This window comes from Petaurus breviceps, unplaced genomic scaffold (genome assembly GCF_028583685.1).
Source record: "Petaurus breviceps papuanus isolate PSGF00001 unplaced genomic scaffold, PetGlider_PUasm1.0 68, whole genome shotgun sequence".
Lineage (NCBI taxonomy): Eukaryota > Metazoa > Chordata > Mammalia > Diprotodontia > Petauridae > Petaurus > Petaurus breviceps.
In genome coordinates, this window is record NW_027186452.1 from 366307 (window position 1) to 393823 (window position 27517).

Genomic DNA, 27517 nt, shown 5'->3' on the forward strand with positions numbered 1-27517 from the left:
GTAACTAATGACCCCATGTTACATTTGAGAAATTATTTGTCACAGAGAGAAGCTAAATGTCCTGTCCATCACCCCACAGGGGTCAGGAGTGAGATTCCAAATCAGGTTTCTTCTGTCTCCGAGTCTGGCACTTTGCTTCCCCCACCCCCACACCCTCCCTCCTACTCCACCTCCCAGAAACACTTGCACCTGTGTCTGTCAGACCTGTAATGCCAGGATAGCAACAAGGAAACAAGAAGATAGGAATGTGCAGCAGAATTTGGGTGGGGAGTCAAAATGATAAGAAAAGAGGAGCAATCCATCTGCTTACATAGGTCATTTCAGGAAAGGGTAGAATGTCCTAGTTAGCCATATTGAACAACAATGGATCCCACCAGAAATTCTTTTTCCCCGTGCCCTTAGCCTGATTAAGAACCTTTCTTTCACCCCACCGGCAGTTGCTCAGCCCAATTTAGTGAGAATGAGCAAAATGGATCTACTGGTCATTTTTCCCTATGTGTCCCATCAATACATCATATTTTATAAAATATCATGAAGATTTCATGTTATGAAATGTCTGTGTTCCTTCCAAACAAAGCTTTTTTGCAATCCCAAGAATTGTATATACATTTTCATTCACATCAGTAATTGCGTATTATGAATCCATGATCTCTTTAGTGTGGGTACTCCCTCCGCTGGTACATATTACAGACCTTCTAGTCCTTCTCATTCTGTGTAGTACTTGGCTACAACTTTGCATTAAATTCCTCACAGAAGATCAACCCTACATCCTGGCAGACTTCACAGGGTCAGTAAACCAGGATGTGGGAAAAAAAATATGCATTTTAAAAGATTCTGAGGAATCCATCAGCCTCCCATGGGGCCCATGATAGAAAAAAAAAGTCAAGAGCTTCTACTGTTGACCTCCTAACATTTCGTGGACATCAGTCTCTAATTGGGACAGTGACGTCTTCAAAGGTCGTGGAGCTACCGTACATAACCTAGGTTGCCTGACTCCTGGGACTCACACTTGTCAATAGTGTTTGCTTTGGCATTTCAGCTCACTCTACACTGTCTCCCATTTTGCCATGTACTCTGATTTTGCTTTAGATATAAATAAATTATGCCATCCAAGTTAAGAAAGTTTTGTACAGAATAAATAAATAAAATTTGTAAGAAAGATTGAAGATTTTCTAGAAAAACTTCCAGGGTAATAAGGTGATAAGCTATCTATCATATGTTAAATTAAAAAATCAATGTTTTTAAGTACCTGTGGATGTCATCCCTCCTTTGCAGGAGTGGAAGACTGTGGCTTTGGAATGGTACATACAAGTCAGACACATGGGATGTAGGGGTTTTTTCCCTTATTTATTCTTTTTTTTATAAGGAGTGACTTGCAAGTTAGGGGAGGGAACTAGAACATATTTGGAAGTAAAGGTGAAAGACAATAAAAATGAGAAATATTTTTATCTGTTTTTAGAAATTAACCTTTTTTAAAATTTCTCTTCTCTGGTATTTTAATTTGAGATCTTGCTGTTTTTCAGAGAGAAGCTAAAACTGAAGGAACGGGAAGAAGCATGGGTTAAAATAGAAAATCTAGCCAAGTCCAACCCCCAGGTACTGAAAAAAAGAGTCACATGAAAACATGGGGGGGGTTTGTGAATATCAGTATAAGACCAGACATTTGATATCATCTTAGAGATGGGAAAAGAAACCAGCTCTACTAATAATGTATATGCACTATCTGCAATAAAAAATACTTTTAAACTTTGTAAACTTCCTCTTGTGCAAGTACTTATTTTGTGTGCCCCTCACCACCACCCCCAAAAAAAGTTACCTCAGACTTTATGAATTTTAAATATGTCATTGTTCTAGTTGCAGCTATAAAATGTAAATTAAGTGAACGTACCATAGTCTGGTGAAGCCCTTATTTGGATCCTAGGCCTTTGGACTGCAATCTCAGCTTAATTCTTTTCTGACAAGTGTCAGAGATATTTTTTTAAAAAAGCCTGAAGGAAAACCTTGCACATTTTTTCCTTTTAAAATAATAGGTTTTTTTTTAATAAGTTAAATTTAAATTGATTGAAAAATTCATCTAGAACTGCTCTGCTCTTTCATAATAACTAACAATGCAGCACATTACTGCAATTTCACAGGAGTTAGAGCTGGAAGACCACACTAGAGATCACCTAGTTCAACCCCTTATTTTACAGATGAGGGACCTGAGGCACAGAGGTATCCTGTGACTTGGACAAAGTGCATAGCAGAGCCAGGCCTTGAACGTAGGCTTTCTGACTCTGAATCTGTTCCCCTTCATTGGCCCGGGCATAGGGCTGCATATGCCAACAGTCAGCCTGGCCTTTGTTCATCAGAGTTCTACATATCAAAAAAAAAATTTACCTTTAAAACTGAAGGCAATTAAAAGATTTTATCAAATAGTTATAGTTCCCAAATTGATTCCCAGTTTTGGCAGAATGGTTCTTTGAAATGGAGACCTTTGGTTTTGTGCACATGTGGTATTTGTACATTCAAAGCAGTATCAATTGTGAGGCCTTGTTACCTCCTGCCTTCTGTTTGATATGTCACTCTGATTCTAATGATGCCTTTTATTGAACATCAGTCTCTGAGTCTTTTCCACATCAAGGTTTTATTCCCAGGTTCCCTTCTACTCTGCTAAAAAGAAATAATTTCCTAACATGGTGAGAATCATTAGCTAAATCTCAAGGTGCAGAGACACAGACACTTGGTAATTTTTCCTACTAGGGTCTGTAGTTATTTTTTGTCTTCTTATAGGAGAAGTTTAAAGATTTCTCTTTCTGTATATTTTCCCTGAAACTAGAGAATATTTTTAAAATATAATCACTAAGGTCTCCCTGATGAGCAGTCTCTTTTCTATCATTTATTACTATTCTAGTCCAGCAGATTTTTGGCAAGCAAATGGAACCGTGAGGGAGGTAAAATTCTGTTTGATCCAAAATTCATATGCACAATTAAGAATGGTTTGTTTCATAAAATATGTGTTCATTATTTAAAATTATCAAAAACATTTTTTAAAAGAATGGTAACAAATGAGCTAGTTTTATTCCTAATTCTTAAGTGTTTATGAAAATAAGCCTGTTGATTTTTATTACCTTTCTGTTAGAGCTGCAAATTAAATCTAAATCATTATATCATTTCAGAAGTTATTTCATAAAACTGGAAAAGTTAACTTCTTTTAAGCCATATCACATAGAAATATTTTATTGCTGCTTTAAAATATATAGTACATGAGACACAAAGTATGTAGTATAATTTTTTCAATACTTTTTTAAAATTGTAATTCTTTTTCTGTATAAGTTTATGCTAAGCACTTTCTATTTAATAGGTTCATAGTACATTTTGTTTAGAATTTTTTAAGCAAATTAATTTCAAATAATATTCTTAAGTCCTCTTAGACGGTTTCTTAAAAGGTCCCATCAAACTGCACAACTAATAAAGATGCTGAAGCCTTATATGTATGTGTGCCCAATGTTACAAATGTATCTTGCTTAAATAAATTATTAACACTGATGCTACACCAAACAAACACTTGAAAATCCACAAGCTGAAAATTTGTTCTCTTTGAAGTTGAAGTCACTAACTTATAAAAAACATAGACACATACCACATATGTAACATGCAGGCCGTATGATTGTGTTCGCATAAAATACAGAAATTGAGTTAAAGTACCTTTATGCTTTGCCTTGGAAAAACTAGTCAGGTATGTGGACTGAGTACATACAGTAAAGATGGATCTACATTTGGTACTTATTGTAGCCTAATAAACGTGTTTTCTTCTTCTTTCTTCCTTCTTAATTATTGAATTTTCTAAAGTTTGATTGTTATCCTCTTGATTGTCATTCTTTTGCAACGTTCTTGTAACTTTACCAATCGTGTAAAAGTAATAGTTTTAACCCATAGTTAATAGTCTTCAAATAAACCACTTTGTGATGGCAATTACAAACTTCTGTAATACCACATTGTGAATTTAACATTGTTCTGTCTTCTCATCTCTGTCTGTACCATTTGTGACTAAATCAGTAACATCTGTCAGCACCTCACATTATGTGATAGTATTTGAAAATGGAAAATACTTCATGGGTTAAAATTTCAGAGTATGAAATTACAGTGAACTTAGCATATGTTCTTCAAATTATTGAGAGAAAACACTAGTTTTATAGGCATTTCAGTATATTGCTTGCTATCCTATGTGTAAAATTTTACAGGTTCTATTAACTATTCGTCATATAACAAACTAATACTAAAGAGTTTCTATAGATAATACATACTTTGAGATGATTGAAGCCTAGTTTTCAGTTCCAAATCTAACTTTTGGTAGAATGTGTCATAATTGTTTTATTTTTATATTAGAATTGCTAATGGCTTACCATATGTCCATTGTTACATATTTAGAAAACTTCTATTTTGCTTAGTCAGTGCTCATACATTTTTCCCAGTTAAAAAAATAAAAAGTTTCTGTTTGTATCTTTTTCTTGGATACAGAAAGCAACTATATATAAAGGTTTGCAAGGTTTGGGGGTACTTTAAGAAGTATTCAGTTCTGGTCAGACACATTATAATTAACCTTTTTAATTAACTAAAACAAATTATTCCTTGAATTAAATACTACTTCACCTGGCAATAAAATGCTTTGAAGTATGTAGTGGTTCCTTCCTAACTGAGTGTGACGATTTTAACAATTTGCATTTTAGTACACAGTGTATAGTGAAGCCAGTTCCCTGAATCTTCCAGTTGCAATGGAAACAGATGGGCCTTTATTTGAAGATTTACAGATGCTGAGAAAGACAGTCAATGAAGAGTCACGTCAGGTAAAATTAATGTGGAGATAAGTTGAGCTGCTCTTAATAAATACTTATAATTTTAGCTGATGGTGCTATATGTACCAGTATTTTTGTCTTAAACAAATCAATATGGTAATTTGATAAAACGCATAACAAATTTCACCATGGATCTTATCTAGTAATGGGATCACTAGTATTAAGTGATAGTTTATTTTTTTAAATTAAATACCCTGAAACCTGCATTTTCTTAACCTAATCTTTTAATGACCATAATTTGAAAGCTAACCACACTAGTTTTAGCTTCTGTACAACTCTTATTCTTAAAAACAATAGCAGCCTCCCACCTCCCTACCACTTTCTCCTTCTGCTTCCCTGCTATTTCAGTTCTAACCCTGAGGCAGCCTCTTCTCTCTCTGTCCAGATGACTAATTCTGCACCAGTCACGCTGGAAACTTCAAGGTAGAATAATTTTTTCCCCTCTTTCCACTTAAACAGGAACACTCCTTGAGGGGGGCTGGGTGACTAGGGCTACAGAAGTTAGGGTCACACACACCATATTGCCAAACATTGTACTAAATCCTAAAGAATGTACAGCTAACAGAAAAGAAAGATAATTAATGCCCCTCAAGAACTTACATTTTCTTGGGAGAAAAAAAACACTGAATTTCATTGTTATAGGGAATTCCTCATGAGCTTACCTCCCTCTGCTGGGGAGCCCCCAGCATCTTCTCTGGAGTGGGTAGTCTTAAAAAGTTGCCTGGGGCATTGAAAGGTTGTCTCTGCCCAAGCAATTAATACATGTCAGAGGTGGACTTGAACTCAGGGTTTCCTGTCTCAGAGGGCCTGCTTTGTATCCATTAACCCTCACTGCCTCTGTGTCTAGTATTATTTGCTGTTAATCACCCACCAGAATATAAAATCTATTTTATATTTGTGTAATTTCAGCCTTAAATTGGCATTCCCTCTACCAATCAAATCACAGATCAAATGTAAGCTTGTCACAGTTAATCAGCTAAGACAGCATGGTATAGTGGGCAAAGGGAAGGGAATAATAAGCACTTATGTAGCAGTGCTGTGTGCCAGCCATTGTGCTAAGTGCTTTTAGAAATGTTGTCTCATTTGATTCTTGCAACAATCCTGAGAGGTGGGTGCTATTTTTATTCTCATTTTATAGCTGAGGCAAACAGAGGTCAAGTGACTTTACCTACTTTCACAGAGCTAGTGTCTAAGGTCAGATTTGAACTCAGGTCTTCCTTCAGGCCCAGAGTTCTGTCCACTGTGCCTCCTAGTTAGCTTAGCTGAGGCAACCTGGTATAAGGGGAGGAACCCTAGAATGGGAGCCAGAAAACCTAAACTTTCTGTTCCTGTCTCTGCCATTGATTGACTGCAGTGACTTCAGACATAGAGCTCTCTGGCCCCAGTTTCCTCATTGGTATAATACAAGTACTGAACTAGGCTTCAGAGATCCCTTTCACCTATGGCTATCAGAGTGTACTTGGTGAATCAGGTTTCAGTCATAGTCCCTTCTATGGATGTTTTTCTAGGGACTTCTGGCCTTGGCCTGCAGCTTTTTGTGGGGTTGGTTTCATTAGTTATAAGGAAACTTGATTTCTTCTCCTGGTTTTATTACTTGCCATGGAACTCATTTATCTCTGAACCTGTCTTGAGAACAAGAATAAATCCCTTAAGGTCCTTTCTAGCTCCAGTTCTGTGCTTTGTGAACTTGGTGTGTCTTCGGTAGTGACAGATCCAAATAGAATGTCAAGTCTGCCACACTGGAGGCTGTGTTACAGGTTAAACTTTAAAGGAGAATTTCTTCTAGTATAGATCATTTAGCCTCTCCCAGGATTTAAGTAGCTCTCTTACTTCATCCCTCAAGATCATGCATTCATATGTTAAATGAGTAAGCATGAATTTAGCCATAAGCAGATTTAGGAAAACTGAACTTAGAAATAGCTCCACCAAAGTGTAACATTATAGCACAGAGGTGACCTTGGGCTCTCAAAAACTATGAAAACCCTAGCAGGTCCTGCCAAGCTAGAATGGTGTCAGGAACAGGCCTTCAGACAGTCTGTCAGTTATCTGAGTACCAGACTAACTAAGTCTGGAAATAGTTAGTAATAGGTCATCCATGGGGTGATGGATTCTTCAGCCACAACTCACGTTGTGATCGGTATGAGAATGAGGGATTTCCTTACTTAATGAAATCTGTCTCTGTAGCTATTTTGCCCTTCAACCACCACAATATATTCCTTTAAGTAGTCTCAAAATTAATTCATGAAGCATTTATTATTTCTTTTTAAAAACCAACCCTTTATCATAACTCTGGACTGTGTTTTGTATGGTGTATAGCAAACTACACTTTGCTTATAATTAATTGCTAAGCCCAATTAATGCAAAGACAACTATAGTTTTGTTTTTACAAATTCAATAAGTCAGGATACATTCCACCAAATTAAATATGGATTTAGACAGATGTAGCAATGATTTTTAAATGATGTTTAAGGAAAGAGTCCAATGGAGTAAACACCAGAAAGCAGCAAGCCTTTTTTTGGACTCCCTGGCTCAGTAGCTGCACCCATGCCATCTCAAAATCTGAGTGTTGAAATAGGTCAGTGAGAATTTTTTTCCATCTCACAGAAGTTCTAAAATTATGAATATTTGTAGGCTTAAGGTGTAAAGGACTCCTTTGGAAACATGAGTAATCCACCCATTATGTTACATAATTTGGTTATCACTGGATTTCATACTTTGTGAGATAACTCAGTGCTCTGTGAAAATAAGTTTTTTTGGTTTTAGAGGGTTTTTTAAACTTCTTTTGAAAAGTAAAGGGAAGAATTCAGATCCACTCTCATTAATGAACAAGTACCATTTTAATTTGCTTAATTTATTTGAGAAGCAACATGACTACAGTTAGAGAGCTGACCTTGGGGTCAGGAAGTCCTGCTTCTGACCTACACTGATAGAAGTTTCTTGTACCAATGAAATCACTGGTCTAGTCTCTGACTCCTTAGTCTAAATTGTTATGTTTTGAGTTTTTGTTTTGTTTTTTTAAAGAATACCACTATAATAACTCTTAAGATAGTCTAATGATTTGATAACGTGCAGCTAGGAATCAGAGTTGATTGTCCTCCAGCCAGCTATAAAATGAAATTAGCCAACCATGAACCCAAATCGTGTAACACTTAGGCTGGGAAAACTAAAAATGATGACCTGTCTGTCCAGTGAAGGAGGCTTCATGCCTCCATGAGGATGGGCACCTGTGTTTTAATTGCAAGGGTGGGCAGAGTTTGGTACTTGTACAGCGTTGCTTCAAATAAATGCAGTTGCCAGGGATTTAGATAACATTGCTTAGAAGAATAGCATAGGTCTCTGGCATACTAAGAACTTTGGCTATACCTGTGAGGATTTATTAATGTCATATTATGATCTATTAATATCATAATAAGTCAGAACTGAAGCCAAGGAAATAAGTAGCTTAGACTAAAATTTGAATTTTTCGTTCAAGCTCCTTGCAGGCCCAGGACCTAAATACTTAAGGAAAGGGAAGAAGAGAGAGGAACAAGCATTTATTAATTGTTTGCTGTATGCAAGACACTGTACTAAGTGCTTTACAAGTAATTATCTCATTTGATCCTCACAACAGCCCTGTGAGGTAGGTGCCATTGTTCCCATTTTACAGTTGAGAAAACCGAGTCATACAGCCAGTACATGTCTGAGGCTGGGCATCTTCCTGACCCCAGGCCGAATGCTTTTTCCACTGTATCACCTGCCTGTCTCTCTGGCTGTTTATTAGGCTTTTAACCACCACAGCATATTCCTTTAAGAAGTCACAAAATTAATACAGTCAGATAGTAAGAGAAATGTATCTAAATGCCTAACAGGAATGTGCAAAATGCCATAAAAGATACCATAGCATTTTAGAATTGGAAAGGACCTTAGGATCCAAATGCCTTGGGTAGAGGGAGAGGATTTTCTTGTTGGTAAGAGAAGGTTCTAGACTTCCATATTGGGTGAGCCCTCCTGCGTGCTATATTTCAAACTCCTTTGGTGCAAGAACTGTTTGACCTTTTTGTCTATGTGTATGTGATATTTAATCCAATCCAAACCCTTCTTTTTACATATGATGTCACTGAAGCACGTGCAATTTGCCCATAGTCACATGGCAGGTTAGTGACCACAATGGGGACAAGAACTGAAGTCTCTTTATTCCCATTTCATTATTCTTCTGCATCATGAAGCCTTGGTACCAATGAGCTACAAAAAGCAAGTCGGGCTGGGCAAACTGAGGCAGAGTTGTTTTAAGTGTCAGATGAGGAAGAACAGAGAAGGAGGTGTAGATAGAAATGGAACCAAGCCATGTTCTTAGACCCTAAAGCTGCTCTGCCTCTGAGTGTTTGAGGTCTGTGTGTGTGGTGCCTTTCTCTAAACAGCCTCACTGAACCAACCATACATTTCAGCAGATCAATCCATGGACTTCTTTGAGGAAATCTGACACTTACTTTAGTCATTTTTTTTTATACTACAGTCTAATGTCTAATATTGATTGATTGATTGATTGATTGATTCTGGGCTCTTAAAGACTATTCCAAGGGGTCATGAGCTCTCAGGTCTCATCTGACTAGAATAACTTCAGATACTTGAACAGCCATAACTTGGCTGCCTTCAGAGTTTCCGCCTGCTTAATCATGGACTGGGTGGCTCACAGGGGACCAATCTAAGGTTTAGCCATTCATGAAGACCTCCCTCTGGCTCTCATCTGCATCAGTTAGGGGTTGCCCAGTGAGATATCAAAGCAGCAGTTGATATAGCAACTGAGCACTTTCTTGGAACAATCATAGTTAACGTGTGGGGTGTAACCAGGAGGAGAAGGGCATCTGTCACGTGGGCAGCACTTGCCGTGGCACCACCACGTTCAGTAGTGTGGCTGGCACATGGTACGTACTTAATAAAATCCTCTTGATTTGGCTTGTCGCCTCATCCTAGAACAGCAGGCATTTGGAGAGGGATTTACTCATTGATGCAACAGTACTTATCAAGTGGATGCTTTTTGCAGGGCCCTATGCTAGGGAGAGTGGACAGAGAGTGTACCCTGCTTTCAAGGCTGTCACAGTCTAAGCAAACAGACTATGCAAATAGCTGTGACACGGCAACCACAAAGGCAAAAAGAAGACATAAGCTTGTTTTAATAGAGAAAGCAACCACACGGGATTCAGGGAATGTTTACTGGTAGGCTTTGGTTTCTTTTTCATGAATTGTAATTTAGATCGTATCAGATCTTTGAGGCTGCCATATAAATGGCTCTTTTCAGAAAAAAACCACCAGTCCATACCTTCTGGAGGACCAAGTTAAGAGTCATGTCCCAAACTTCAGCTATTCTAGATGATGAGATATTGAGAGTAGAACCTCCATTTATAAAATATTGGGAGGATCTGCTTTTGAACCTTTAACATTGTTTTAAAGATTAGTTACTTAATATATATTCATTCATTTTCCCACTTAGGGTCCCCCTGATCATTTGACCACGATACTTTTAGGAAAGCAAAAAGAACTAACAGAACAGTTGCTTGGGTTAGTTTTAAATCAAATCAAATGTCCTTTTTCTTTTTTTTTTTTTAAGAAATACTCCAACTGAATTTTTTGCACATTAACTTTGGTGTTATAGTGGTGTTTTGTGCATTGGGTTGTTTTCTGTAGTTTTTAGTTCATTTTTTATTAAATTTATTTTTGCAGAGTGGTAAGGTACTTAAGTTTGAACTAAATTCCTTAAAAATAATTTGTATCCAAAATCAGAAATAGTCACAGGACTTGAAAATTATGTTATATAAATGTAAAAAATAAAAAGAAACATCTGGAGAAGGAACCACTAACGCAATTTAATAGTTAATTAAAGGTGTTAATTTCCATTCCTCTGGAGAATTTTATTGGAATAATAATTTTGAGGAATATGTAAAATCCAAAATTTTTATTCAGAAACTTTGTAAAACTTGTGTGAGCTTCTATAGAGGATGTCAGATAGAATCTGCTAAATTTAACATGAATCATATTTTGAACAGAGAGACTTAAAATGTTTGCAATTCTTATTTTAACAGTTGGTCGGGAGAAAAACAGTTACGCCCTTGCAGATAAGGAAGGTGTAAAAAAGAAAAGTTTGAAGTGAAGGTATTCATTATTAAACATGTACAGTGTATTTAAAAAGCTTTGACTTTAGAAAACAACAGAACTTTAAAAAGTACTTAATTTTATACATGAAGTATTTTCCTTTTTTCATGTCATTCCAACTTTGTGACAGTAGTCCAGAAATTATCCTTTAGAAACTTCGATCCTTACCCAGTTTTTTATTAGTTTTGTCCTGAATTGAATTATAGTAAACCTTATCAGAAGTCCATTTTTGACCATTATGCCCACTTTATTCTGTTACTTTTAATATTTATTTCAGAGTCTGGCCTTTTATAGGAAACTTCAAAAGTTTGTCATTTTACTTGTTTCAAATCTATTGCTAAGTAATTTTTTTCCAGTAATCATCCTAATACATTTGTGATTGCCATCTTCTCCAGCAAGCATTATTCATTCAGTCTGATGATTTGCATGTCTGTCTTCACTTCTGTTTTCTCATTTTCTCCCTTGTGAATTATAAAGTTGTTTCTTTTTGCCTCTAAATTAGAACATTTAATTACAAAAGCCCTGTGTGTGTGTCACAATTTTTTGCCCTGCAAAAAGTTTTCTAAATTCAGATTCATTAGTATTGAAGTGTTAATCATTGTCATTACTGTAAAAATAGAATGATGGTTACTATGAAATACCAACCTCAAAAATGACTTACTATTCTAGATTGATTTTTTTTAATGACTACTGTGACTTGTCTGGAAGAGTCAAAGAAAAATCTAATAATACAGAGGAATAGTACGTAGGAAGACTTGTCCTCCGGGATTTCTTATGTTGGTGGTTCTGTTGGGACCATTTCTTAACTGGACTTCCATACATTTGCAATCATTCCTAAGGAAAAAGGCTCTCAAAACAAACTATTTCCTGGAAAGAATTGGAACTATTTCATTATGGTGACTAAATAACAGTTAACTTTACAGGAAGTAATCCTAAAATGACATCAAATGAAAAATCTTTTTTAGTCTTAATATTATCACTGTTTCTGTAGATTCATCTTCAAAGAACTATTCCCAAAATGGTCATGGAAAAAAAAGTTGAGATCTCTTTGCAGATGTAACCTTCCCCTAATGAATTTCTAATGTTAACACACATTTTATTTTTGTTTTTCATAGCTGTGCACCAGTTTGGTTATTCATTTTATCAGAAGTTAGTATATTAGGTGTTGGAAAGGTGCACCCAAGAAGATAACTGTTACAGTTAGATCACTTCTGTTGTCAGATGACTTATTTTTAAGGAATAATTTTATCTGGATGTTGATACAACACTCTTGAGACTTAATTATTATGTTTAAATATTGTGACTGATTTTTTTCCCCAACAGCTTTAAGATAGGTATCTGACTCAGTCAAAGGGAAAGAAAAGATGATTGTTTTCATGTTTTTTGATATGGTTTCTAATGATCTAGTTTTTTTTTTAAATAGAGAACTTTTTTGTGACATCTGCTTCATGGCTTTGTTTGGGTAACTTATTAATTTATTGCCTCAAAAGTATAAATTGATAGCTATTTTGGTATTTATTGCCCAGGCTATTATTGTTTTAAAGCTATTTTAATATTGCTATTTTCACTACTGACTATTTTAAAATATCATGAATGGAAATGGATTGCTGCCATTAATCAGCTCCCCAAATACCTTTAATATTGAGGCTCCTTTCTTTAAAGCTGCATTTATTCAATTTCACTTCCAGAAAAAAAAAAAAGACCTATTTACCAGAAAGAAAAAAATAGTATCCTAAATTCCAAATACTACAGGGCAGGGACACATGTATTCTTCTACGTGACAGAATTGGAATATAATTAAATACATTTCCCTAAATAGCCCTTTTAACTTTCATTTATAAGTCATGCATTTTTTATTGGTTTTAAATCTAAGTTAAAGAATTGTCATTCCTCCTTTTTACTTACCTCCAAGTGAAACTGTATGAAACTTCACTGCTTTAAGTACAGAATGACTAATGACACAGTAGCAAGTTAAATATGAAAGTTCTTCTATGAAATAGCCAGAAATTGGACTCAGAAAACTTAAAGAAGAAAGTCTACAAAATGGAATAGATGAATTTATTTTTTTTACAAGCAGTAATAACAAAGATGTGAAAATGCCGATATCTGACACATACTGTTTCCCTTTCATATTTCATTTGAAGAAATCCTCTTGTTACTATTTAGTATTCCTAGCAGCATTGTAAAACCATATGATACATACAGGGTAAAAATCATGTGATACATATTTAGCCAATTTTTAACCACTTTTCTGAAATGTATTTCATTCTTTCAGATAGCTCAGTTTTTAGCCAACTTCATTGCATTTTTAATTTCAGGCACAGAAAGATCAGAAAAAGGATCGTCCTCTTGTGCGACGCAAGTCAGAACTGCCTCAGGATATCTATACCATGAAAGCCTTGGAATCCCGTTGCAGAGCTGATGAGATAATATCACATGATGGGCATTAGCTTATTACCATGGAGTATATGGGGAGGAGGCATATTCTTTTCAACTTAGTAGAAAATACATACATCTTGTGCCATACAAATCAGTTGTACTCAAAGTCAAAAGCTTTCTTCAACCCAGTTCTGTAGGCAATAACTTAATTCATCATACAGCTCAAGATCAGTAGTTCAAACAATGGTAAATTATTAGGCTCCATTTGCAGAACCATGGGTTGATAAGTATTAAGTGACCACGTTTTTCAGGTGGTGGTACACTCATAACCCCAGCATATTCTAAATATGAGTATTTCAGTTAAACATCAGAGCCAAATAGAAAAGCACCCTGATCATAATCAACTCCATATTCCAACAGAACAGAATTTGTATCCATTAAAAATAGCTGGTACTACGATAAAATCAAATGTTTCAGAATTAAAAGTACACTTTAAAGTATTACACATTTTAAGACTTTACAGCCTTGAAATTATTTCCACATTGTTCTATACCAGCGGTTTTTAAAGTACATGAAAAATATTCTTTCATATTTTAACACAGCTTACAAAAGTTGACTTATGACAATCCTCAGTCGCTGTTGTTTTTCTATGTTATTTCTTTACTTTGGATAGAGACATGTGTATCTTGTCTTAGTAGTTTTACATATATCTAAAGCCATATCTTCAGGTCTTTTACAGCACCGGTGTTCCAGGAGTAAAATTGGATTAAATTTTTTTAAATGTTTCATTTTCCAAATTTTATTTTGCCTTTAATTGCACATTGTTGCCCCTTATCCAGGCTCTTGAACCTTAATAAGATATTTGGGCTCTAAGAGTTCAGAATTTTGTAGAAAAGTTAGAATAAGGTCATTTTAAGTTGAATCATTTCATGACCTAGTCCAGCCTGCCACCTTCCAGCAAAACTAACCATCAATTATATAACATGCCAGGTGTTAAAATGACATTGTTCTATGTCTTTGAGTAAGTGTTGGTCTCAGAGCTTAGAGGAAGCAACAGTGATGGTAATTTTACATAAATGTATATTTTTTTCTGTTGAAAAGAGCACACATGTTACAAATACACCTCACAAGTAAAATGAAAATGCATCTGTTTCCATTGAACTTCAAATGCTGCTATATATTCCACAAACTTACTTGCATGTAATGTACTTTTTGTTTTAAATGGAACAGCACGGGGAGGGGAGGGAGGGAACTCTAACTTAGTGCTTTGTCTATTTTTTATTTTCTCTCAGGGTGGCCAGTATTTTGACTTATTTATCCTGCTTGAAAGCTGTTTGAGATGTGTTCTGCTATTCTAAATGGGTGGTTCTAGTTTTTTTTGTCTCTGACAGTAAGACGATATAACTTTAATGTTAGATGTCAATGCATAAGAAGATAAAATGTGGCTTCTTTAAAGATTTTTTTTTTATTAAACAATAAAATGAGGTCTCCTGCATCCATAAAAGATATTGTGAAAAGCGGACATATAGATAATTTGTGCAGATGTAGTGCCTGCTACCTGTCAGTTTCATTTAAAGTCCATTTCCAATGTTTATTTCCTTTTGTTTCAGAGGAAAATCATTTGGGGGGGAGGGGAGGGGACTTACTGTATTGAAAGAGAACTTAATTAAAAGACTGCCCCTGCTTTAAAGTGGAAAAATCCACTTTGTAAGAACAAATACTTCCTGTGAAACTTGAAAAGTATCTGCTTTACCATTATGAAAATCTATAATTTTAAAAAAAAGTTTAGATGCCTTCTCCTTTTGAGGGAAAAAGGGTGCTTTTTTATTGTATAAAGCAGTGTCTTATGTATTTTGATATACCATTGTTTGAACTTCCATCTTTAGCTGGTAGCTTATCAATAGGTTTGATTTGGGGTGTTCACTATGTTTGTGCAAGAGGTTTCTGGAAAGAGGTGATCTCCTTTTTTGCCCTAGGGAATAAAAGCATATATATCAATGTTTGGTTGATTATGTAAAAGCTCAGCTCTCATCTCTTAAGTTTTATTTCTGCTCTTTATTGAAGTTAAACATTCACCAAAAAAAAAAGATAAATGTGGTGGGTTTTTTTTTGAGAGAAACTAATTTCTGCTTAGGTCAAATGTATGACCTGATAAGATACTTTGGCCCATTCAGGTTTCCATAGTCAATACTAAGATTTGCTATGCTAACTGTTCAACTTACTGTCCAGGTATATCGTGTAATTTATACTGATCTCATTTTAAAAACTACTCCATCAAAAGTAAGCTAGAATTTTGGTGACTATTTTTCTTCATGAAGTTCTCTGTTTAACATCTTTACATTTTCCAAAACATACCTGTGCATCAGGAATGTCAAGACTATTACAAGTGTCTTTTTAGTGTGGCTTTAGTATGGCTTCATTTTAATATTGTACATACATTGTACTTTGTTTATGGTAATAAGTAATAAAAATGTAGACTTCATATTTTGTACAAAATGTCCTATGTACAGAATAAAAAAATGTTCATAGAAACAGCAAACAAGTGGCACAATTATTTTTCTTTAGGTGACATCTTCAACTTCATGCTTTAGTGAAATGTTAAGTTCATCTGTACCTACATATTTTTTAACATTTTGTAATTCAAGACTTTTTGTTCTGACATTGTTTATGAAGAGAAACTTCATACACTTGCCATTTAATATGCTCTTTTATCTAATTTTAAAATTCTAAAAATGGTGTATTATATGGTCTAAATAAAGAACATGTGAGTTTTACTTGTTCATCGTGAAACTAAATATAGCTGCAGTACTGAGTAATCTGCTCCTGGTGAATACTCAAAATAACATGGTTTGATTTTGGTTTTTGTTTCATCCAGAATACATAGATATTGGTATGAAAATTGGAAAGGAGGCTTGCAGTTAACTAACAATTATTTTTTAAAGTGCTCCATAAACTAATTTTAAAGCTTTTTTTTTTTTTGGAGGGCCATTTGGGGTTAAGTGACTTGCCCAAGGTTACACAGCTATTTTTTGTGTTGTGTCTGAGGCTGGATCCAAACCCAGGTCCTCCTGATTGCAGGGCCGGTACTCTATTCACTGCACCACCTAGCCGCCCCTAAAGGTTTGTAAATAAAACTTTTCATAGAATGATGGCTTTTTTAAATTGCCAGCCTGCCCCTTTTTCTGATTAACTAACATGAGCCAGAACCAAAGGGAGCTTTAGAAGTTTCAGAAGTAATATTACTTGAATTTTGTCAATTCTTATATTTAAGGAAAGCAAAATATGAGAGGTTTTGAAAATTTAATAGCCATTTATAACACTGAGTCCCAGGTAATCTTTTTTTTCCTATACCCTATTAAGTTGGTTGCTATGATCATTAATACTGCTTTGAGATTAATGACTATTAATATACATATCAAATACTCTGAAGAAGAGAGTGCTGTCCAAATGAGGCAAGACAACAAAATTGTGGTTCCCTTTCCACAATTACTTAACCAGCCTCAGGCAAAAATGCTCCACTAGAAAGAACTTTGCAAAACCCTAATGTGTTATGTAAATAATTGTTTTTTTAAAAATACATAAATATAACATCCTGGAGTTTCAAGAATGCTATTAGATAAATTCAGCTTGATAATAATGTACATTATTAATACATATTAAAGATCAAAAAGCTAGTCAAGCTGTGCTATTACTTGTGTCTCCCTCAAGGTTATTAAATACTATAGGAATCTGATAAAGAAATACAATGAAGGAAAAGAGGACATTTGACATCCCATTCCCAAAGCACTAGCACTTACTGCAGTGTTATGCTAACAGCTCTGTTTTAAAATGAAAATTATAGAACAAAGCCAGAAGAGACCTAGGCTCACTCTCATTTTACAGAAGAGGACCAAGGCCCAGAGAGAACTGACTTAACTCAGTCACAGCAAGTTAGTGGCAGGGCGGGCTAGAACCCAGCAATCTTTACAGAAGGCTTTTCCCTCAAATTATTAATCACATTAATTCAGCGACTCTCCAAACACCTCTAGGGATAGAAAGATTAGATCTTTCCAAGATTACTCTGCAGCTTAGAGAAGGTTTAGCCCAGACTCCAAGCATATTACCCAACCACATGGCATCACACTAGCTATGCCAAATAAGAGTCAAAAGGATTGCTTGGTTACCTTACACATCTTTTAAAGTCCATGTGAGTGCTTTATTGGAAAAAGCATAGAATCTCAACCAAAATGCCCAGTAAGATAAACAGTTCTACAAAATCCACTTTTGTCAGTGGATCTCAAATTCTTACTAGTTTACGGCCAAGACCATCTGCATTAGAATTTGCCTGTGTTTATCTCCTTTCTGATTGCATGAATACCCACATTATTTCCTGTACAATTCACACTGGGATCAGTTTTTTGGTAGAAAAGCTCTGGGCAAAACCACTTATGGGTTCAGATGATACTGAAACAGACTATTGACTTTGAAACCTGTTAACTTTGCTTTTTGCCTTTCTGTCTAGTAAGACTAGAAATGGCCTCCATTATGAGGTACTTCTCATAAAATGGCCCCTAATGAGAGAGATGGATCTTCCTACTTTGTAGCAGAGTCCATCAAATCTTCACTGGTGATTTTTTTGTTTTAGAGTCTGCACTGGAACTGTTAGGCAGGAAGGAAAAAATGGAAAGAAAATTTTACTGTTAAATTACTGCCTTTTAGATAACCTCATTTCACAAAACCTTTTTTAGTCATTACTAAACTCAAACATTCAGAAAATTCCATGAGCAAATCAGTTACCTGCATCTTTTCACAGTTACCTGAAAAATAGAATGTGGGGCTTCCTGATGGATTTAAGTGAATACTAAGCATTTTGAATGCAATTAGCAAAATTCATGAATTTTTAGAACTAATATAGAACAAGACATCTGCTAGGGAGGAAAGCTTTTTGGATAAAGCAGACTTTTGAAGGACTAAAAAACTGATGTAAATTTTAGAAGATATCAGTGATTCTTACTAATAGAAATTGTAGAAAAACCAAATTTCATTTCAGACTACATTTGAAGTAGAAATAAGCTCACCATCCCAAGAAGCTAACTAACCCTTTTTCACTAACTCCAGGATCAAACAATTTGTACTCTTTAAAGTGAATTACACAAGCACCATTTTCCAAGATTCCAGAGTTGTTAAATAGACAATGTTATTCACTTTCCCTGCCCCATACCCCCCCCAAAAAAAAACTATTAAAATCTTACTATTAAGTGAACTGGGCTGTGTATATCTCTCATCTATTGAGGAGGAGGAGGGAGAGAGTACAGAAGGAAGAAAAATCATTAACTTGGCAGAAGTTTTTCCTAAGAGTGATTCAGGTAGCACTCTTAACGGTGCCATTATAACAAAAAGCTGAGGGGAAAAAATAATCGCTTTTCTTCTCTAGCCTGACAACTAGAGACACTGTGACCCTGTTAGGAAATCTAAAATGGACATTAAATATCCATTAAATGCAAGAGAAAGAAGATAGCCATCTTTTAGAAACCTACAATCAAGTCCAGACCAAAATGTCTATGTACCGTGTGATATAGGTACCTTATATGTAAACTACAAACCACGATGTTTGAAATCATCTAAGATACATTTGGTAGAAATGGTCTATTTCTTGACCAAAGGACACCAGTAAAAAACGATATTGTTCAAAATGTTTCCAGAGTTCCTTTTTCAAAACTGCCTTCTGAATCTGATCCACACAAGGATAAATATCATTGGACTGTAGTCACACATAGGTTGTTCAGGTGTTTTTGCCACTTTGAGAATTTTTCAAAAATCACAGTAATGATGAATCAATATCAGCATTGAACACCCACCCACCTCTATCAGATTTAGGAAGTAAACCCATTGGATCTGTTTTCAGCATATGGAGGAAGAGACATGTTTTAGGACCATCTAAACAATGAAATTTGAGGTGTTGTAGTAACAGAGTCTAGCAAAAGAAAAAAAAAGATACATTTGAATAATTGACCTTGAATATTAGCCTTGCTTATAATGGAAAATGTGAACCAACAGAATTAAAGAATGTTCTCCAATTAAGCGAACATTTACTAAGCATTTCTTACTTGCAGAAGTCCTGCACTGGGCCCTGGTGATAAAATGATGCTGTTCTCAAGGACCTTAGAGGTCCAGTAGATTGTTCTTCAGACAGTGTTTCTCAAGGTGCTACCTGATTACAGGATATAAATTCTGTAAAGGACTACAAAGGATATCTAGTCCAACCAACCCCTTACCTGACTGACGATCTAATGACATCCATAACAAGTAATCTAGTTGATGCTTGAAGACCTCCAACAAGAGGAGGCAGCCCATCCTACTTTGGAATAGGTTTTTTGGTACAAAGGTTTTTCTTCAACCTAACTCTACTTCTGCAGCTTCACCTATTATCCCAAATTCTGCTCTCTGGGAACAAGCAAAACATATAATGCTTCTTCCCTTCAAGTACTTGCAGATTGCAATCAAGGCACCTCCAGGGTAAATAGACTAGTTCCCTCAACTAATACCTGTATATTATGTGGTCCATTCCCATCACCAACCTGTTTGCCCTTCTAGATGCACTCTACCTTGTCCATATCCTTTATAGAATGTAATGGCTAGAACTAAAAACTGTTCAAGGGTGGTCTGACACATGACCATATAATGTGATGGTGAAACTATGACTTCTTTGGTCTTGGATGCTATTCCTCAATGCAGTCTTGGATAATAATTTTTGATTGCCATGTCACACACTTGAAGCCACTAAAAACTCCCAGATCTTCACAAAAATATTCTTTAACCCCACCTTCTCCAACAGATACTTGCAAAAATGTTTCAAACCCAAATATAAAACTTTATGTTTATCTCATTGAAGGTCTTCATTTTAGTTTTGGCCTAACGTTGGCAAATCCTTCTCACCCTTGTGTTCTTTGCAAATATCTATCTTTTTTTTTTTTTTTTGCTTTTTGGAGGGGAGAAGGCAGGGCAATTGGGGTTAAGTGACTTGCCCAAGGTCACACGTCTAGTAAGTGTCATGTGTCTGAGGTTGGATTTGAACTCAGGTCCTCCTGACTCCAGGGCCGGTGCTCTATTCACTGTGCCACCTAGCCACCCCCTCTCTTCATATTCTTTCAAAACATGATGTATGGAAAGCACTACATAAATGTATTATAAAGCACTACATAAATGCTGATTGATTGGTGATCACATCAGCCCCCTGGAGTTCAGATATCTGTAGATTACTTCCAAATCTCTATGTCCAGCTATGCTTTCCTGTGCTCAGATGATGTATGACTAACTGTCAATTAGACATTTCCCAACTAGACATCCTGTAGGCATCTCAAATTTATCATGTCCAAACTAGAGCTCATCTCTCCAAGATCTGGGAGTGGTTCTGTTATGTCTTAATAGTCTTGAGAATGGAAAGAGTGATACACTGTGGGGGAAGGGAAAAGCAGGTTAGGGAAAATTACCACAGTAAGGATGTACAAATATAATTGTATACAAATGAAGGAGGGAGAGGGATTGGCCAACCCTTGAACCTCACTCTAATCTGAACTGTTCAAAAGAAAGAATAATACATATAGTTGGATACTGAAATAAATTTCACTCAACAGAGAAATGGGGGGGAGAGGAAAAGGAGAAGGGGGTAGCAGGAATTTGAGGGAAGATAGATTAAGGGAGGGGCAGCTAGGTGGAGCAGTGGATAGAGCCCCAGGCCTGGAGTCAGGAAAACCCAAGTTCTGGTCCAGTCTGAGACACTAGCAGTGTGATGTGGACAAGTCACTTAACCTTGTTTGCCTCAGTCTCCTCATCTGTAAAAATAAACTGGAGAAGGAAATGGAAAACCACTCCGGTTCTTTGCCAAGAAAACCTCAAATGGGGTCAGGAGGAGTCAGGCATGAGTAAAACAACTGAACAGCTACAGCAAAGATTAAGGGAGGGCTTAATCTTAAAAAGGTAAACTCTAAAGACCCGAAGATAGCTCTTTGAGGTGGCAAAGAATGGGAGTCTGAGGAGGTTCCCATAAATCAGAGAATGGGCAGACAAGGAATGGTATCATATACATGTGATAGGATACAACTGTGCTCATCGCAGAACGAGACATATTTTGGACACAGCCACTGTGGAAATTGGTTTGGATTGGCTATGTGTTTGTAATGGGTTTTGTTAGGGGGATAAGGGGAAAGTGGGAGGTGAGTGGGCAGTCTTTGGTTGATTAAATCAAATATTTTTTTAAATTGTTCTAGTGCTGCTCACTTCACTCTGACTCAGTTCAGTACAGGTCTCAAGTTCACCATCATTTATTTTTTTTTGCTTTTTAGAGGGCAATTGGGGTTAAGTGACTTGCCCAAGGTCACACGTCTAGTAAGTGTCATGTGTCTGAGGTCGGACTTGAACTCAGGTCCTCCTGACTCCAGGGCTGAAGCTCTATTCACTGTGCCACCTAGCCACCCCTCACCATCATTTCTAAAGTACAAAAGCATTTGGTCATATTGACATACCATAACTTCTTCAGCCATTCCCCAGTTGATAGACACCCCCTCAGTTTCCAGTTCTTTGCTGCCTCAAAAAGAGCTATAAATATTTTTGCACAGCATTAAAGTTCTTTTTGCTTAGGACTTAGTCCACCATTCTAATTCCCCCTTCTCCCTTCTGCCCTTTTCCTTCTTCCCTGTTGAGCGACATATATTTCTGCAGCTCCTGTTTGTGTCCATATGTGTATTCCCTACTTTCATCACTTCACATAAAAATAAGATCCAAGTGTCAGCCACTCCTCTACTTCTTCCTCCTTATTTGTGTAGACTTCTACTTGTGCTTCTGATGATATGAGCTCATTTTCCCTCACCTTTCCTTTCCCTAGACTAGGCTAGAAGTTGGAACTGAGACCCTGATCAGCAACTAAGATCAAAGCCACATAATTGCTGCTTGTTTCTCAGTTATAATGTATTTATGACACTGGATGAGGCAGCTTTGCATGGAACAAGGCTGTAAATCTACAACATCTCAAATGCCACTGAAATCTATTTTTCTTAATCATTAAAGCTCTGCCCAATTGAAAACTTTCTAGAAATCATTTGATTCAATATGATAAACCAAGTCACAAATTATATTGATAATGCTCCTTCATAGCATGTCAGATCTATGTCGTATTATTCAGATGTTTAATTTTGTTACTTTCTTACTAAAACTTCTCTCCAACTTACCAGTGATGTTAATTGCCAAATCTGATGGATGGTCTTTTCTCAGCCTCCATCATTCCCAACCTACATATTCTATCTGACTCTGTTGACCACCCTTTTCTCCAACATGCTCTCACATACCTAGACTTACATGCCACTACTGTCTCCTGACTCTCCTCTTACCTGTACTCAGTCTCCTTTGCTTGGCTTATCCAGGTCATGCCCCTAAGTGCAGTTGTACCCCAAAGTTTTGTCCTAGGCCATCTTCGTACATTTTCTCTCCTGATGACCTCATCATCTCCAATGGGCTTAATTATCATCCTTATGCAAAAGACTAACATATCTTTTTTTTTTTGCTTTTTTTGGGAGGGCAATTGGGGTTAAGTGACTTGCCCAAGGTCACACGGCTAGTAAGTGTTAAGTGTCTGAGGCCAAATTTGAACTCAGGTCCTCCTGACTCCAGGGCCGGTGCTCTATTCACTGCAACACCTATCTGTCAGTCTCCAGAGCTCTGGTCCTGCATCATGAGCTGCTATTAGATGTTTCAAACTGGGTGTCCCAAAGACGTCTCCAACTCAACATGCCCAAAACAGAACTTACTGTCTTTCCCCCAAAATCCACCTCTCTACCAAACTTCTCTATTTCTACAAGGGCACCAACATTGTTCCACTCTCCTAGGTTTGTAACCTCAATGACATCTGTAATTTCTCTCCCTTACCCTTTCATATTTGCTTCCCCCTTGACTCTCTCCCCCTTATCCTTACTCTTACCCTTTATATATCCAATCAGTTGCCAAATTGTTTCATCCAAACCTCTACAACTTTGCATTCATCCTATTGTCTCCACTTAAATTTAGGCTGTCATCATTTCTCACCTTGGCTGGCAGAGCCTCCATTAGGAAGCCATTTGTCTCCCTGCTTCAAGTCTCCTCGAAGGTGGGAAAGTTATTTTTCTCAAATATAAATCAGACCATATTACTCCACTACTCAATAAGCTTGGTGTTTTGCCCCACCCTCTTTTTCCAGCCTAAGGCTTCCTGGACTCCTTATAATCCAGCCAAAACGGTCTTTACTTCTCACACATAGCACTCCATCTCTCATCTTGCCTTTGCAATGGTTATTCCCCGTTCCTGGAATGCACTCCCTTTCACCTCAGTCTCACATTCCTCCCTACTACCTCCCCTCCTGTCTCAAATGAAAAAGTAGCCCTTCTTGCAAAAGCAAACTTCTCTATATGAATAAGTAATCACATCCCATATTCTCTTCTCCCATAGATTGCCCCTCTCTATCATCCCCACTTTCACTAATCTTCAATCTCTGTCTACTGACTGCTTTTCTACTGCCTATAAATGCTGCTGTGTCTTGTCCAACCTCAGGAAACTCACTTGATCTATCCTTCTGTAATGGGAATGTAAGTTTTTAAGATCTTCCCTGCCCCTAGGCTTAAGTGCACCTGGAGCCTGTGGTAGGAGGCTTGTTTCTCAGGAGATACTTTGTGATTGGGCAGTTGGTCAAGAGGGTTGTTACATTCTCTGAGCCAGGAGAAGGCTATATAAGCCCTGATGTGAGGCTTTGTTTTGGGACTCACTTTGAGAAGTGTTGTGTGATTTGACCAGAGAGACTCTGGGAAGCCGTTGGCAGTCCCCTGGCTTTGAAAAACCCAGATGTTGATGCCCCCCTCTCTGGAAACTGTGATTTGGTATGGATGTAATGGTTGGACAGTTTGGAGGCCTGTCTTTTGAAATGTTCTTGTAACTTATGCCTGTAACCTCTCTATACTCTGAAGTTCAGCGTGCTGACCTTTTTCCCCTGAACTAGGTAAATGATATATGTTTGATTGATTAAAGTAAGCTTGTTAACCCATTTTGAGTTGCTTTCCTTTAGAAAAGCAAATCTAAGAGCCTGTGTTGGCAGCCACCCTGGGGATGCTGGGGTGCTTGCTTCTACACCATCCCCACTAGCTCTTGTAGGTAGAGAAACTGCCTGAAACAGTGTTTTGAGACTAGGGAAAAGTGTGATTTTACAAACCGGGGTTCAAGCACAGGCACCCACGCACCCCATCAGGATAATCCCCTGGAGACTGCATCACCAACTGGGTGAATCAAAAGCTCAAATCTGTGCTATGCAAGCATTCTCAAAGTTGCAGGCTCAAAATCTGGGGAAAGCAGTAATCTGTCCCATAGCTCATTCATCAAAACTTCAAGATCTTTGCTAATGAAATCCCTTGGGCTAGCATTTTCAAGCCTAAGCCAGGTGGGTGATATTTTTGTAGCCCAAATAGTCCTAGACTCTAGACAATTGCATGGCATGACTCCTAGACCTCCTAAGCTGGTTCCTTAGGCCTTACAAACGTTGTCACAATCACCAAGCTCCACCTTTTCTGTTGTGTGAATCTGTTGTATTGTATTTCCAGGAAAAGAAAACAGCCTTGAAATCTGTACAAAGAAACGCATTCAAATAGATTCCTTTTTTGTAGAAATGACCCACCTTTTTCATACCCATTGGCTAGTACCACCGGAAATAGTAATACCCTTAAGTGAGCTACATAGTCTCCTGTGGTTGTTTGTCCTTTAACCAAGACTTCTGGAAGTTGATACCATGACTTGCAAATGAATTGGATTAAAATGAGGCAGAGCAGTGCAAAGTCACCAACCCCAAGTTCTCCTCCAGAGCCATCTCAAGATGACTGGAGATGGCCCCAGATTCATGTAGCCTCCTAGCCCCTAAATAAAGGTATTTTGGTTCTATTATGGGAATACCTCAGTGTCCGAAACCTGCCTGCTAATCCACTCTTAGTGACTGGATAAATTATCCATTGACACCCAACTACCCTTAAGCTATTTTGAATGTGGATGGCTAGCAAAATACATACCCCATCCCCCAAGCTTCAGTCAGAAGGATAGCTCTCAGAAAAGTGAGCTTATAAATCCAGACAGAACACCTTGATTCAAAATGTCATATTGACAATATTAAAAAAGAATTTTCTGTTATGAATAGAGTGAGACCCCTTCACAAAGTTATTATTCCTTTACTACTTTAAAGTTATTACTCCTTTACTATGCACCAGTCATTAAGATAAGCACTGGGGATGAGATACAAGAAACTAAAATGGTTTCTACTGGAAAGGACTTTACATTCTAAGATAGGAAGACAAACATAAAGGGGAGATGGAAAGAGCAGGAAGGGAGGCAAAGCTGTTGCTCAAAAGGTGGGGTGATAAGGAGGGTAAACTGAGCTTAAGGTCACCTTAAGAAAACCAATGACATCATGGGGTGATGTCTCAGCTCACTCGGGTAAGAATTGGATTTAAGTGAAGCAGAGTTGTCCAAAGTCATCAGCCTCATTCTTTCAGAGTCAGTCGTGGTACAGTGGCAAGGACAAAAGTTAGGAGAGCTGGCAATGGTCCAGGGGCATCTTCAGTATCTGATCAAGCACTAATTGCTCATAGCCTTTTGTGCATCCCAAAAGCTGTGTGCAACAGAAATCCTTACCCAAATAATACTCAGAGGTTTCTCAAGGTAGGAAGTAGAAAAGAATGGTTTATTTGCAATCAGAAAGGGCCACCCTCCTGACAAATGGTCAGGGAGGAGAAGCAATGTACAAAAGGAAATGGTGAAGTTATAAAGCCCCTAATGTGGAATTCTCCCCCACCCCCCTTCTGACCCTTTTCTTCCATTGGCTGGAAGTCAGGTGTACAATCTAAGCACAGCAATCTACCTCAAGTACCGGAACAAGGAAACAGTAGATCACCCAATGTACATTTGAGAAAGCACTTCTGTCTTTATTTGGCATATCTTGTGCTGAGGTGGCACTGGGGGAGGGTTTCCATTGCTCTAAGTCCCAGATTCCTGCAAGGTCAGGTGACTTCTAAACTTAGGCCTAGTGGATGCTGAAGCCACTCTAGATTTGATTTTTCAGAATGGGGAAACTTCACTGCAAATTATCCCTCACAGCCTTCATGGCCATTGGAACAAATTGTTCTCATCTGCCAATTCTGCAGAGGAAAGTCTTCTCAGGCTTGGGGTAGACATCCCACTAACTCATTATGATGGGTGTGAGGCCTATAGGTTACCCTCAACCTGGTTTAGTCCATCTGCCAAGGTGGTTTACCAGAGTGTGGCCACTGCTCATGCTACAGTTTTTTGGAGCCACAGGCAAGAGCTGGGTGAAGATGGACACCAGCGGTGCAAACTCTACCATTAGAGGTGCTAGTCCTTCCTGAACATAGAAGTGAGAATGGTTGGGGCCCCTCATGAAATAGCAATTCTGCTCAGGGACTTGCTCATCTGGAGATCAAGACCCAGGGTGGACAGTTCTGCTTCCCTAGAGTCCTTGTTCTAGATCTATTAGGGAATTGATTGGTTAGGGGAGTAACATGTTTGGAAATGGTCTTAAAGAAAATCACTTTGGCTGCTATGTGTAACTGTAGTGCCAAAGCAATACTTACAGTGCCCACAATCACAATAAAGACTGTGACTATAAATATTCCCACATGGCTCTGGATTGCAAAATATAACAAACTCTCCATATAGAAGACAAAAGCAAAGCATTTATTTAGACACCAGAAAACCAAACCCCAAAACCAATAAGCCAGTTCCATCACAGTAGTAAAGTAAACAAGCCATAACAACAGAGAGCCACAGCATCCTTTAGCCTTCCCACAAACCAATATTAGATCAATATTTACTCATGAGCCTATCAGACTCCTTGCCTGAGCATCCTCTCCCCCAGCCATCTAGTCTAGCTCTTACTCCCAGCGTCCTCTGGGCTCTGCTCTATCCTTTAGCAAACTCCTCCCACCACAGGGTCCGTGTGACCACATTCAGCCTATTAGGGGGCATAGTTTACTTTCAAAGAAGGGAAGGTCTTCAAATTCCCTCTAGGCCTATTAAGGGGCAGGGAAGATCGTCAAATTCCCATTCCCATTACAGTAACATTGATTAGAATGAGGACATCTCTCACAGAATGAGGGGAGAACAATTGAGAAACAATAATTTAG

General features: G+C 37.4%; 1 protein-coding gene across 6 annotated transcripts in view; it reads left to right on the forward strand.

Moving 5' to 3' along the window:
• The window catches only part of PPP2R5C (protein phosphatase 2 regulatory subunit B'gamma), a 228199-nt gene extending 212317 nt beyond the window's left edge, over positions 1-15882 (forward strand). For 2 of the 6 annotated variants that reach the window (XM_069104189.1, XM_069104191.1), the window contains 3 exons: positions 1524-1596; positions 4710-4826; positions 13280-15882. In XM_069104189.1, coding sequence (XP_068960290.1) covers positions 1524-1596; positions 4710-4826; positions 13280-13411 — 322 coding nt within the window. In that variant the 3' untranslated portion in view covers positions 13412-15882. Of the gene's footprint in view, positions 1-1523; positions 1756-4709; positions 4832-10891; positions 10955-13277 lie in introns of those variants that run through there. The other 4 variants (XM_069104187.1, XM_069104188.1, XM_069104192.1 and 1 more) reach the window with 3 other exon arrangements.
• Positions 15883-27517: the final 11635 nt, after the last annotated feature.